The sequence below is a fragment of the Lethenteron reissneri genome, chromosome 21, assembly GCF_015708825.2.
Source record: "Lethenteron reissneri isolate LAM-NWPU_2019-01 chromosome 21, ASM1570882v1, whole genome shotgun sequence".
Lineage (NCBI taxonomy): Eukaryota > Metazoa > Chordata > Hyperoartia > Petromyzontiformes > Petromyzontidae > Lethenteron > Lethenteron reissneri.
The window spans coordinates 16,386,092-16,400,519 of record NC_083799.1 but is presented as its reverse complement, the minus strand read 5'-3'; the positions used below and the strand labels follow the sequence as shown (position 1 = coordinate 16,400,519).

The 14,428-nt window shown below is 57.8% G+C and overlaps 1 protein-coding gene across 1 annotated transcript in view; it reads left to right on the top strand.

The window, feature by feature from the left end:
- Window positions 1-1,118: 1,118 nt before the first annotated feature.
- The window catches only part of LOC133344949 (protein FAM171A1-like), a 41,559-nt gene continuing 28,249 nt past the window's right edge, over window positions 1,119-14,428 (top strand). Inside the window, exons 1-3 of the mRNA XM_061555278.1 lie at window positions 1,119-1,199; window positions 1,729-1,996; window positions 6,474-6,704. Coding sequence (XP_061411262.1) covers window positions 1,119-1,199; window positions 1,729-1,996; window positions 6,474-6,704 — 580 coding nt within the window. The remainder of the gene's footprint in view (window positions 1,200-1,728; window positions 1,997-6,473; window positions 6,705-14,428) is intronic.

The window sequence follows — 14,428 nt, the reverse complement described above, 5'->3', positions numbered from 1 at the left end:
CATTGGGTGACAGGGCGACAGTGGCAGCATCTTGCCGTTGTCTTTACCGTCCAACTCGGCCACTCGCTCCACGCTCGGGTGAAACGTGAGCGAGGTGTCGTGCCAATAAGGGGCCTTCCCTAGGTCATGCACTCAGCGGACGAGCAGTCAAGTTCAACTTTAAAAACGACGAGTTGAAATGCGTAAGCCGTCTCGCAATCGCCAGACTTGATGTTTTAAGACTGGCTTTGAAATAATTATGAAAATCGCACGACTGAGTTAATGAACATGCAAAGGTTGGATGCATTATAAAGAAAAACCCTCCACGTTGAAGGCCACTGCAGAGGTTACAGTGGCCGCACGACTCTGGTGGAGCGTTGCTGGGTGGCCGCTTCCTGGCCGCTCGTTGACCCCAGGACGGGGCCGCGACACGCCGGGGCCGCTTCGGGCCACGGGAATCTCGCGCACAACCTCCGCATCGGGCCGGAAAGCTGAACTTGGCAATTAAATGAAAAACCGCGTACTCCCCACAAAGAACAACTTTGAAGCAGTCAACACAGGCCCGTTATCCCCCCCCCCCCCCAGCACCGTGGAGACAAGGGTCGGTGGATCGTACAGAGGTTGCGAAACTCCCCGACGGCGTCGAAGAGGAGCCGTAACCCCGGTTCGCCAGGAGAAGCGAGTACCGCAGAACTGCGGACTCCACCTGCTCCGTCTGCATGGGGGCTGGTTGAGCCCCCTCGCCCCTTTGAGTGCCCCGGTCCCCTCCGACGTCAACTCCACATTAATTGACCGACAGCTTCACGTGACGCGCACCGCAGAGCTGGGGCAGTCGATGGTGGCTCATCGCGCGGCTGCCTTCCCGCTCGCCTTTGGGACCACCTCGAAGCCTCCCGTTCATTCTTTTTCGCGAACGAGCAAGCGAGTGGTGTGCGGCACGTTGCAAGTTGGCGCGAGTCCGAGCCGTGTCGCGCGGATCGAAAACTGGGACACTTGGCACGGCGGGACACGCGGTGTTCGCAACGAGAGGCGCGCTTGGATTTGTGTCGCGAGGCTGCGAGGAAGCACGCGGCTCAAGAAAACGAAGGCAGGACAGCGTTGGCTTGAGAAGTGTAAAAGTGGGGCTCGAAGGGACGACGATGGCCAATGGACCGGAGTGGTGGCGAGATGGCAGCAAGCGGAAGGCTCCCGAGGCCATCGTCCCAATCCCTCCTTGGGCTGCGAGGCGGCCAGGAGGTGGCTGATGGAGAAGCGGACTGAATGCACACACACACCCACACACCACACACACCACACACCACAAACCACACACACACACACGTGTGGTGTGTGTGACGCTTTTGTGTGCGTGTTCTCCGGTTTTCTCAGAACCTGGACCGCTCCTGCATGGAATTTGCCAAACAGCCCCCCCCCCCAGAGTGTGATGGACCCTTCCAGCGATGTGTGTGTGCACTGGTGGGGTTATATTTTGTTGTTTTTTTTCCTCATTTCAGTTTCGCTGTTTTATTTTTTTGGTCCGATTTACTGTTTTTCTGGATGATAGCACGGTGCACGGTGTCATTGCTGATGGTCACTGTGGTGAGCCAGGCCACGCTTGCGAATGCGACTCCTGGTTTTTCAGACACCTCTTTAAACAAACGTCCATCCGAAAATAAAGAGCATCGCTGTTTTACTTTAATGACGGTGGTGGTGGTCTAATTCGTGGTGGTGGTGGTATTCGCTCCGTGTCACCACCACCATCACCCACAGCGGGGCGTTGCGCTCATCGGTAAACACGGCCGTGCGTGGGGGGCACTGGGAAGGCGGCCCCCAGCGCGCAGCTGCCGTCACTACGGCAGTCGGCGCGGCGATGGCCGGCGGTCTGCTGCTGCTGCTGCGTGCCCGCGTCTGCGCATAAAAACGATGCCGCCGCCGCCGCTGCTCGGGACGCTGCTGCTGCTGCTACTCGCCCTCCTGCCCTGGGTCGCCTGCGCGCCCAAGGGCGAGAAGCCGAGCCGTGGCGGCGACGATGTAGGAGGTGAGCGGGAGGAGAGAGAGGGAGGGAGAGGTCTGGGGCTCGAAGGGGTGTTGTTGACCACCGTGGTGGTGGTGGTGGTTGCCGGGTCCGCTGCTTTGTCTGGCGCGGAGGGCGGATTCAGCACCGCGCGCCTGGACAGCAGCGCCCATTGTCTGGCTCCACGCACAGCCCCTGCAGAGGACAGCGCCTATAGAGCTTACATCCTACAGAGCCTACAGAGCCTACAGCGCCTATAGAGCCTACAGCGCCTATAGAGCCTACATCCCCTACAGAGCCTACATCCCCTACAGAGCCTACAGCCTACAGAGCCTACAGGCAGCAGCATCCATGATAACACGACGGTAATAATCGTGGGCGTCAAAGCCCGTGATGGTTGTGTGCGTTACATCATTTTGCGTCGAATTAGGGCCCCGTATCTTACAGAAGAGACGGGGGGGGGTGTCCCCCTTTCGCCTGTGTACATCTGGTAGTGCACCAGCTCAAGTGAGCGTTGACTGCCGATGAGACCTTGTGTGTCGAAACCGCTCCAGAGTTGTGGGTGTGCTGAAGAAACGCCGATGGAAATACAGACTCCCAGAAGGCCGAGTGGCCCATGGGCCGCGTATTATTATAATTATCACGACGACAATGACATTTTGTCTGTAACGAGAGAGGACGCGTGAGGGGCTGCAGTGTCCTCGTCTGCTTGTGGGCTGCTGCTGCTGTTGTTGTTGTGAAGACCCCACTCCCTACACCACCACAGCCATTGTTGTCGCATTCGGTGCTGTCCGCGCGATGGCCCCACGAGCACTGGGTCATGCCGGGCTGCTCGACTTCTCCATGTTTACCGACTCTCGGCGTCGCTTCAATTGTCACCGTCAGAATAGAAGAGCGTCGTTATCGGCGCCCATCTATCCACTGCTGGATGAAGGCCGGCCTCCCACAGCCGTCGCCGGTGACCGTGGCGAGCCACGTGGGTGCTGATTGTAGCATCGTCGGTTTGCCGCCGCCGCCGCCGCATGCTGCATTGTTCGCGAGATGTCGTGGCGATGCCTAGTTCGACGTCAACATGTCGGGGTGCAGTAGAGCTGCCGAGCTCGACATTTCGGTGTTTTTACGCCGCTCTGGATACTTCAACTGGGCGAGCAGCAACAGCAGCAGCAGCCCGCCCTTCTTGCTGGAGACGTGCTTCGTCATCGTCGCTGTTGTTGTTATTGTCGCTGTTGTTATTGTCGTCGCTTGCGCTGCTGACGGTTTACTGCGGCGTTCCGCGCGAACTGGGCGAGTCGACCACGCTGCTGCTGCTGTTGTTGTCGCTGCTGCTGTTGTTGTTGTCGCTGCCGCTGCTGCTGTTGTTGTTGTCGCTGCTGCTGTTGTTGTTGTTCGAGACGAGAGCGCGGCATCGCATCGGGCAGGGTCCATTTTACAACAGCGGCACAGACATGCACGCCACTGCAGGGCAGATCCCACCACACTGACACCACCACCACCACACTGACACTGACACCACACTGACACCACCACCACCACCACACTGACACCACCACACTGACATCACCACCACACTGACACTACCACCACCACCACACTGACACCACCACCACACTGACACCACCACCACACTGACACCACCACCACACTGACACCATCACCATCACACTGACACCACCACCACACTGACACCACCACACTGACACCACCACCACACTGACACCACCACCACCACCACACTGACACCACCACCACCACCACACTGACACCACCACTACCACACTGACACACTACCACACTGACACCACCACCACACTGACACCACCACCACACTTCCACCACCACACGGACACCACCACCACCACACTGACACCACCACCACCACACTGACACCACCACCACCACACTGACACCACTACACTGACACCACCACTACACTGACACCACCACCACACTGACACCACCACCACCACCACACTGACACCACCACCACACTGACACCACCACCACACTGACACCACCACCACCACTACACTGACACCACCACCACCACACTGCCACCACCACACTGACACCACCATCGTCTCCCCTCCCGGCCGCTGTTTCCACCGCGGCTGGCCGTAGGCGCTTCGCAGCTTCTGCAAGGTGCCGTGCTCAGCGGCGGCTTCTGCTGGGCACCACTTGGTAGCAACAGCTACACGCAGCCGGCAGCGTCACGGCGTGGTTGTGTAAAGCAGTCGGCCTGGTGGTGGTGCTGGTGCTGGTGGTGCTGGTGGTGCTGGTGGTGCTGGTGGTGGTGCTGGTGGTGCTGGTGCTGCTGGTGGTGCTGGTGGTGGTGCTGGTGTGTTTTAGCCGCTGTCGGAAGGTCCCCACTCCCGTCCTGTCTCTCCCCGCCTCGCCCCGCCTCCTGCTGCTGCTGCGGCCACGTGGCCCCGCAGAGCCCCGCTGTGGATGGGCGGTGACAGATCCCCGCTGTGCCCCATTGTGTGCAGGCGGGCGGCGTTGTTGTTGTTGTCGTTGTTGTCGTTGTTGGCCCAGATTTGTCTGGCAGAGCGTTGTAGATCAATGATGGCATCACTAAGCTGAACATCGCCATCACCATCACTCAGCTCAACATCGCCATCACTCAGCTCAACATCACCATCACTCAGCTCACCATCACCCAGCTCACCATCACTCAGCTCAACATCAACATCACTCAGCTCAACATCACCATCACTCAGCTCAACATCAACATCACTCAGCTCAACATCACCATCACTCAGCTCACCATCACCATCACTCAGCTCAACATCACCATCACTCAGCTCAACATCACCATCACCCAACTTAACATCACCATCACCCAGCTCACCATCACCATCACTCAGCTCACCATCAACATCACTCACCTCACCATCAACATCACTCAGCTCACCATCAACATCACTCACCTCACCATCACCATCACTCAGCTCAACATCATCATCACTCAGCTCAACATCACCATCACTCAGCTCAACATCACCATCTCTCAGCTCACCATCACCATCACTCAGCTCAACATCACCATCACCCAACTTAACATCACCATCACTCAGCTCACCATCACCATCACTCAGCTCACCATCACCATCACTCAGCTCAACATCACCATCACTCAGCTCAACATCACCATCACTCAGCTCACCATCACCATCACTCAGCTCAACATCACCATCACTCAGCTCACCATCACCATCACTCAGCTCAACATCACCATCACTCAGCTCACCATCACCATCAGCTCACCATCACCATCACTCAGCTCAACATCACCATCACTCAGCTCAACATCACCATCACTCAGCTCAACATCACCATCACTCAGCTCACCATCACCATCACTCAGCTCACCATCACCATCACTCAGCTCAACATCACCATCACTCAGCTCAACATCACCATCACTCAGCTCACCATCACCATCACTCAGCTCACCATCACCATCACTCAGCTCAACATCACCATCACTCAGCTCAACATCACCATCACTCAGCTCAACATCACCATCACTCAGCTCAACATCACCATCACTCAGCTCAACATCACCATCACTCAGCTCACCATCACCATCACTCAGCTCACCATCACCATCACCCAACTTAACATCACCATCACCCAGCTCACCATCACTATCACTCAGCTCAACATCACCATCACCCAGCTCAACATCATCATCACTCAGCTCAACATCACCATCACCCAGCTCAACATCACCATCACCCATCACCATCACTCAGCTCAACATCACCATCTCTCAGCTCACCATCACCATCACTCAGCTCAACATCACTATCACTCAGCTCAACATCACCATCACCCAGCTCAACATCATCATCACTCAGCTCAACATCACCATCACCCAGCTCAACATCACCATCACTCAGCTCAAAATCACCATCACCCAACTCAACATCACCATCACTCAGCTCAACATCACCATCACCCAGCTCACCATCACTCAGCTCAAAATCACCATCACCCAGCTCAACAACATCACTACCACTATCATCACCATCACCACCATCATCATCACCATCACTACCACCATCATCACCACCACCATCACCACCATCACCACCACCATCATCATCATTACCATCACCACCATCATCACCACCATCATCATCATCACCATCGCAATCCGTGAGCTATCCATGTTTGGAAGAGGCCTCCCCAGTCAGGCCGTGCAACCAGCGCCGCTGCCGAGTGTGCAGGCGGTGCGCCTGCACCGTCATCCACGCCACCCACGCCGCCCGCGCCGTCGTCGTGCGCTGCAGCCGATGGGCACGCGGCGGCAACGTCTCAATCCCACACCGCCGCGTTGGTTGGGCGCTGCGGGGGCATTCCGCTGGGGAACGCCGTCCTCCCGCGGCGCAGCAGCAGCAGAGAGCCCGTGAGCTGCACGCCGCCTCGCGCCCCCCTCCGCACCCCTAACGCCCCCCCCCCTCTCTCCCCCCCTCCCCTCTCTCCCCCCCCCCCGTAGAGGTGGCGCTGCGGGTGCGCGTGGTGGACGCGACGACGCAGCGCGCCGTGCGGCGCTGCGCCGTGGAGGTGCTGGCGGGCCGGCAGCAGGCGCTGGCGTGGGGCGTCACGGGGGAGGGCGGCAGCGCCACGCTCGCCCTGCCCTACCGGCCCGGCGCGCCCTACCTGCTGGCGGCCACGCACCCCGGCTACGTGCACAACACCGTGGCCTGGCAGCCAACCAAGCCCCCAGGTGCCTTGCCGCCGTCTCGCCCGCACTCGCGACACCACCGTGTGCCAGTCCTGCTGCTGCTGCTGCTACCCCTGCAGCTGCTGCCCCTGCTGCTGCTCCTGCTGCTACAGCTGCAGCTGCTGTGTCTCCGTGAAGAGTAAAGGGGAATGTCTCGTAACTCCCGCTTGGATGTCTACACTCGTGTGGCCTTCCTTGGGCCATCTTCTCCAAGTCCCATCTTCTCCAAGTCCCATCTTCTCCGAGTCCCATCTTCTCCGAGTCCCATCTTCTCCGAGTCCCATCTTCTCCAAGTCCCATCTTCTCCAAGTCCCATCTTCTCCAAGTCCCATCTTCTCCGAGTCCCATCTTCTCTAAGTCCCATCTTCTCCGAGTCCCATCTTCTCCGAGTCCCATCTTCTCCGAGTCCCATCTTCTCTAGTCCCATCTTCTCCAAGTCCCATCTTCTCCAAGTCCCATTTTCTCCAAGTCCCATCTTCTCTAGTCCCATCTTCTCTAAGTCCCATCTTCTCCAAGTCCCATCTTCTCCAAGTCCCATCTTCTCCAAGTCCCATCTTCTCTAGTCCCATCTTCTCTAAGTCCCATCTTCTCCAAGTCCCATCTTCTCCAAGTCCCATCTTCTCCGAGTCCCATCTTCTCTAGTCCCATCTTCTCTAAGTCCCATCTTCTCCAAGTCCCATCTTCTCCAAGTCCCATCTTCTCCAAGTCCCATCTTCTCTAGTCCCATCTTCTCCGAGTCCCATCTTCTCCCAGTCCCATCTTCTCCAAGTCCCATCTTCTCTAAGTCCCATCTTCTCCCAGTCCCATCTTCTCTAGTCCCATCTTCTCCAAGTCCCATCTTCTCCGAGTCCCATCTTCTCCAAGTCCCATCTTCTCCCAGTCCCATCTTCTCCAAGTCCCATCTTCTCCGAGTCCCATCTTCTCCAAGTCCCATCTTCTCCAAGTCCCATCTTCTCTGAGTCCCATCTTCTCCAAGTCCCATCTTCTCCGAGTCCCATCTTCTCCAAGTCCCATCTTCTCCGAGTCCCATCTTCTCCAAGTCCCATCTTCTCCAAGTCCCATCTTCTCCAAGTCCCATCTTCTCCGAGTCCCATCTTCTCCAGTCCCATCTTCTCCAGTCCCATCTTCTCCAAGTCCCATCTTCTCCAAGTCCCATCTTCTCCAAGTCCCATCTTCTCTAAGTCCCATCTTCTCCGAGTCCCATCTTCTCCAAGTCCCATCTTCTCCAAGTCCCATCTTCTCCCAGTCCCATCTTCTCTAGTCCCATCTTCTCCGAGTCCCATCTTCTCCAAGTCCCATCTTCTCCAAGTCCCATCTTCTCCGAGTCCCATCTTCTCCGAGTCCCATCTTCTCCAAGTCCCATCTTCTCCCAGTCCCATCTTCTCCAAGTCCCATCTTCTCCAAGTCCCATCTTCTCCAAGTCCCATCTTCTCCAAGTCCCATCTTCTCCAAGTCCCATCTTCTCCAAGTCCCATCTTCTCTGAGTCCCATCTTCTCTAGTCCCATCTTCTCCAAGTCCCATCTTCTCCAAGTCCCATCTTCTCCGAGTCCCATCTTCTCCAAGTCCCATCTTCTCCGAGTCCCATCTTCTCCAAGTCCCATCTTCTCCAAGTCCCATCTTCTCCAAGTCCCATCTTCTCCAAGTCCCATCTTCTCCGAGTCCCATCTTCTCCCAGTCCCATCTTCTCCAAGTCCCATCTTCTCCAAGTCCCATCTTCTCCAAGTCCCATTTTCTCCGAGTCCCATCTTCTCCAAGTCCCATCTTCTCCGAGTCCCATCTTCTCCAAGTCCCATCTTCTCCAAGTCCCATCTTCTCCGAGTCCCATCTTCTCCAAGTCCCATCTTCTCCGAGTCCCATCTTCTCCAAGTCCCATCTTCTCCGAGTCCCATCTTCTCCAAGTCCCATCTTCTCCGAGTCCCATCTTCTCCAAGTCCCATCTTCTCCAAGTCCCATTTTCTCCGAGTCCCATCTTCTCCAAGTCCCATCTTCTCCGAGTCCCATCTTCTCCAAGTCCCATCTTCTCCGAGTCCCATCTTCTCCGAGTCCCATCTTCTCCAAGTCCCATCTTCTCCGAGTCCCATCTTCTCCAAGTCCCATCTTCTCCGAGTCCCATCTTCTCCAAGTCCCATCTTCTCCGAGTCCCATCTTCTCCAAGTCCCATCTTCTCCGAGTCCCATCTTCTCCGAGTCCCATCTTCTCCAGTCCCATCTTCTCAAGTCCCATCTTCTCCAAGTCCCATCTTCTCCAAGTCCCATCTTCTCCAAGTCCCATCTTCTCCAAGTCCCATCTTCTCTAAGTCCCATCTTCTCCCAGTCCCATCTTCTCTAAGTCCCATCTTCTCCGAGTCCCATCTTCTCCAAGTCCCATCTTCTCTAAGTCCCATCTTCTCCCAGTCCCATCTTCTCTAAGTCCCATCTTCTCCAAGTCCCATCTTCTCCAAGTCCCATCTTCTCCAAGTCCCATCTTCTCTAAGTCCCATCTTCTCCCAGTCCCATCTTCTCTAGTCCCATCTTCTCCAAGTCCCATCTTCTCCGAGTCCCATCTTCTCCAAGTCCCATCTTCTCCGAGTCCCATCTTCTCCAAGTCCCATCTTCTCTAAGTCCCATCTTCTCCAAGTCCCATCTTCTCCAAGTCCCATCTTCTCCAAGTCCCATCTTCTCTAGTCCCATCTTCTCCGAGTCCCATCTTCTCCGAGTCCCATCTTCTCTGAGTCCCATCTTCTCCAAGTCCCATCTTCTCTAGTCCCATCTTCTCCGAGTCCCATCTTCTCCAAGTCCCATCTTCTCCAAGTCCCATCTTCTCCAAGTCCCATCTTCTCCAAGTCCCACCTTCTCCAAGTCCCATCTTCTCTAGTCCCATCTTCTCCCAGTCCCATCTTCTCTAGTCCCATCTTCTCCAAGTCCCATCTTCTCCAAGTCCCATCTTCTCCAAGTCCCATCTTCTCTAGTCCCATCTTCTCCCAGTCCCATCTTCTCCAAGTCCCATCTTCTCCAAGTCCCATCTTCTCCAAGTCCCATCTTCTCCCAGTCCCATCTTCTCCGAGTCCCATCTTCTCCGAGTCCCATCTTCTCCGAGTCCCATCTTCTCCAAGTCCCATCTTCTCCAAGTCCCATCTTCTCCAAGTCCCATCTTCTCGAGTCCCATCTTCTCGAGTCCCATCTTCTCCGAGTCCCATCTTCTCGAGTCCCATCTTCTCCGAGTCCCATCTTCTCCAAGTCCCATCTTCTCCAAGTCCCATCTTCTCCAAGTCCCATCTTCTCCGAGTCCCATCTTCTCCGAGTCCCATCTTCTCCGAGTCCCATCTTCTCCAAGTCCCATCTTCTCCAAGTCCCATCTTCTCCAAGTCCCATCTTCTCCAAGTCCCATCTTCTCCGAGTCCCATCTTCTCCAAGTCCCATCTTCTCCAAGTCCCATCTTCTCCGAGTCCCATCTTCTCCAAGTCCCATCTTCTCCAAGTCCCATCTTCTCCAAGTCCCATCTTCTCCGAGTCCCATCTTCTCCAAGTCCCATCTTCTCCAAGTCCCATCTTCTCCGAGTCCCATCTTCTCCGAGTCCCATCTTCTCCAAGTCCCATCTTCTCCAAGTCCCATCTTCTCCGAGTCCCATCTTCTCCAAGTCCCATCTTCTCCGAGTCCACTGCACGGCCCGTCACGCTCAGTCTCGTCCTCCGCCTCGCTCATTTTGTTTTGTGTCTCGTGTCGTCAAACGCCGGAATGTGGAACGTAGATCGCGAGTCGCCGCGGCTCCGTTTCTCCCCACGAATCGACTCCGCCGTTGATGCGTTTTACGATGGCAATTCAAACCCGTCACGACCAAATTGTTTCTGATATGAAATCTGATTAATAATTCACATCTCCCCTATCCGATCGCCGCTTGCGCTTAGCCGAGAAGTCGGCTCGCCGCTTTGTGATGAACGCTCGTGGCGTGCTGTCGGAGAGCGTCGTGTACGTGATGCTAAACAGACGACTCCACACGTTCGTCAGTAAGAGCTCCCCGTGTGGCCCCACCAGGAGAGACGAAGCATGCAAGAGGCGACGTTTTGGGCAATTACCCTTTCTTCGTGGCACGAGAAGAGCGCCCATATGTACCCCTCCAGGTCCCTAAGATGTGGGCATGATGCGGATCTTCGTGCGGGAGCGTGCGGGAGTGTGTGGGAGCGTGCTCTTTGTTGCTTCTGCACCACTGGCAATGCAGCAGCAGCAGCATCCCCAAATGATGACAGTGGCATGGGTCTGTCTGTGTCGCCGCTTCGTGGCCCACTGGCCTCTTCCTTCCCGACTGAACACCTCGAATGTCTCGCCCGGCACTTGTTGACGAAGAGCCCCGAACTGGGGACGACGTCAGCTCCGGCTGCCTGGAGCCCTCGCCCCACGGCGCCATGTGGGGCGCCGTGGGGGCGGAGCGAGAGGCACAGCGCTCGTCACTGGGTCCCAGCCTCCAGACACCACCAGACACCACCAGACACCACCAGACACCACCACCACCACCAGACACCACCACCACCAGACACCACCACCACCACCAGACACCACCAGTACCACCACCACCACCAGACACCACCACCACCACCAGACACCACCACCAAACACCACCACCACCAAACACCACCACCACCAGACACCCCCACCACCACCAGACACCACCACCAAACACCACCACCACCAAACACCACCACCACCAGACACCCCCACCACCACCAGACACCACCAGACACCACCAGACACCCCCACCACCACCAGACACCACCACCACCACCACCACCACCACCAGACACCACCACCAGACACCACCACCACCACCTGACACCACCACCACCAGACACCACCACCAGACACCACTACCACCACCACCAGACACACACCACCATCAGACACTACCAGTCACCACCACCAGACACCACCAAACACCACCACCACCAGACACCACCACCACCAGACACCACCACCAGACACCACCACCACCAGACACCACCACCACCAGACACCACCACCAGACACCACCACCAGACACCACCACCAGACACCACCACCAGACACCACCACCAGACACCACCAAACCCACCACCAGACACCACCACCACCAAAACACCAACCACCAGACACCACCACCACCAGACACCCACCAAACACCACAACCACCACCAGACACCACCACCACCAGACGACACCACCACCAGACACCACCACCAGACACCACCACCAGACACCACCACCACCAGACACCACCACCACCAGACACCACCACCAGACACACCACCAGACACCACCACCACAGACACCACCACCACCAGACACCACCACCAGACACCCACCACCACCAGACACCCACCACCAGACACCACCACCACCAGACACCACCACCACCAGACACCACCACCACCAGACACCACCACACCCAGACACCACCACCAGACACCACCACCACCAGACACCACCACCACCAGACCACCACCACCACCAGACACCACCACCACCAGACACCACCACCACCAGACACCACCACCACCAGACACACCACCACCAGACACCACACCACCAGACACCACCACCACCAGACACCACCACCACACCAGACACCCACCACCAGACACACCACCAGACACCACCACCACCACCAGACACCACACCAGACACCACCACCCCACCACCAGACACCACCACCAGACACCACCACCACCAGACACCACCACCAGACACCACCACCACCAGACACCACCACCAGACACCACCACCACCAGACACCACCACCACCAGACACACCAGACACCACCATCACCAGACACCACCACCACCAGACACCACCACCACCAGAGACCACCACCACCAGAGACCACCACCACCAGACACCACCACCAGACACCACCACCACCAGACACCACCACCACCAGACCACCACCACCACCAGACACCACCACCACCAGACACCACCACCACCAGACACACCACCACCAGACACCACCACCACCAGACACCACCACCACCAGACACCACCACCACCAGACACCACCACCACCAGACACCCACCACCAGACACCACCACCACCAGACACCACCACCAGACACCACCACCAGACACCCACCACCAGACCACCACCACCAGACACCACCACCACCAGACACCACCACCACCAGGACACCACCACCAGACACCACCACCACCAGAGACCACCACCACCAGAGACCACCACCACCAGACACCACCACCACCAGACACCACCACCACCAGACACCACCACCACCAGACACCACCACCACCAGACACCACCACCACCAGACACCACCACCACCAGACACCACCACCACCAGACACCACCACCACCAGACACCACCACCACCAGACACCACCACCACCAGAGACCACCACCACCAGACACCACCACCAGAGACCACCACCACCAGACACCACCACCCATTCCACTCTATCGCCAACCCACGCGTGTCCCCTGCGCGATGTCGCTGTGCGGTGCGTTACGGTGTGCAGTGTGTACGGTGCGTTACGGTGAACATTCTCATTCTCTTAGCCCGGGTTGTTGTGATAGGCACCACCACGTGTACCCGTTACAGCCGTTCGGCGATCCACTGCTGGACGAAGGCCCCAGCCGTGGCACAGGCCCTGAGGGTTGTTGCACCGAACGTGAACACGCCGCTCCGTGCGGGGCTGGTTCAATGTGGCGAGGGGGAGAGGTTTTGTGCGATGGACCGGTTCAGAAATCGCTCGGCAGCGTTGACTTGAGGCGTGGCCGGGATGTAAACTCGGCTCGCTGGGCACGTTGGCGTCAACCGTTGCGGCACCGCCTGCGCCAGACGGAACGTCACGGAGCGAAAGTTGATATTTTGTTTAGACGACGAGAGGCTTCGTGAATGCGAGTGCCATCCTTGCGCAGGGACCGCGTGCATCGTCTCCGTGTCAGCCCCAAGGTTCGTGCAGCACACGCACTGCCGGAGCAATGATCGGTGCGCGTGTGCGCGCGCATTTGGGGAGCGGTGGCGCGGCGCGCTAAGAACCCGGCGAGCCGAATTCAGTTCCCACTCACGACCAGCAACAGTGGTGAATATTTGAACTGGGTCTTGGGCCTCCCCTAGGTCGACTCGGCCTCAAATGAGTACCCGGGGCGATGTGTAGTCATCGCCACTCGGAAGACAAAGGTGGCCGGGCGTGGTGCCGGCCACCCACTCCCTCGTGCAGTCCGTTAAAGGCTACACGGGGGATCTTTGTCTTTGTGAGCCGGGGACCCTGGCACCACGAGTCTGCCAACACGAAGAGCTGTAAAAACAAATGAAGTCGCGTGCTCATCTGGAAAATCCATTCCGGCACGACTGCCATTCACATCCGGAGCTGCCGCACCCCCCCCTCTCCATCACCCCCCCCTCCATCACCCCCCTCCATCACCCCCCTCCATCACCCCCGCCCCCGCTCTCCATCACCCCCCCCCTCTCCATCACCCCCCCCTCTCCATCACCCCCCCCCCCTCTATCACCTCCCACACGGTAGCGTTGGCAGTGGCGGTGCCACTCGTGCCGACCGTCACCGCCCCGAGCTGCCTGCGACCGGCCGGCCTGGCCCCCCCAGGGGCCCCGTCCATCGCTCCGCACCCTGTGACGAGGCGGCCGCAGGTGCCGCAGGTGCCGCAGGTGCCGCAGGTGCCGCAGGTGCCGCAGGTGCCGCAGGTGCCGCGCGCTCCGCCGGGCCGGGCCCTGGTGTGGCCCGAGATGATCGTCGCGAGCAG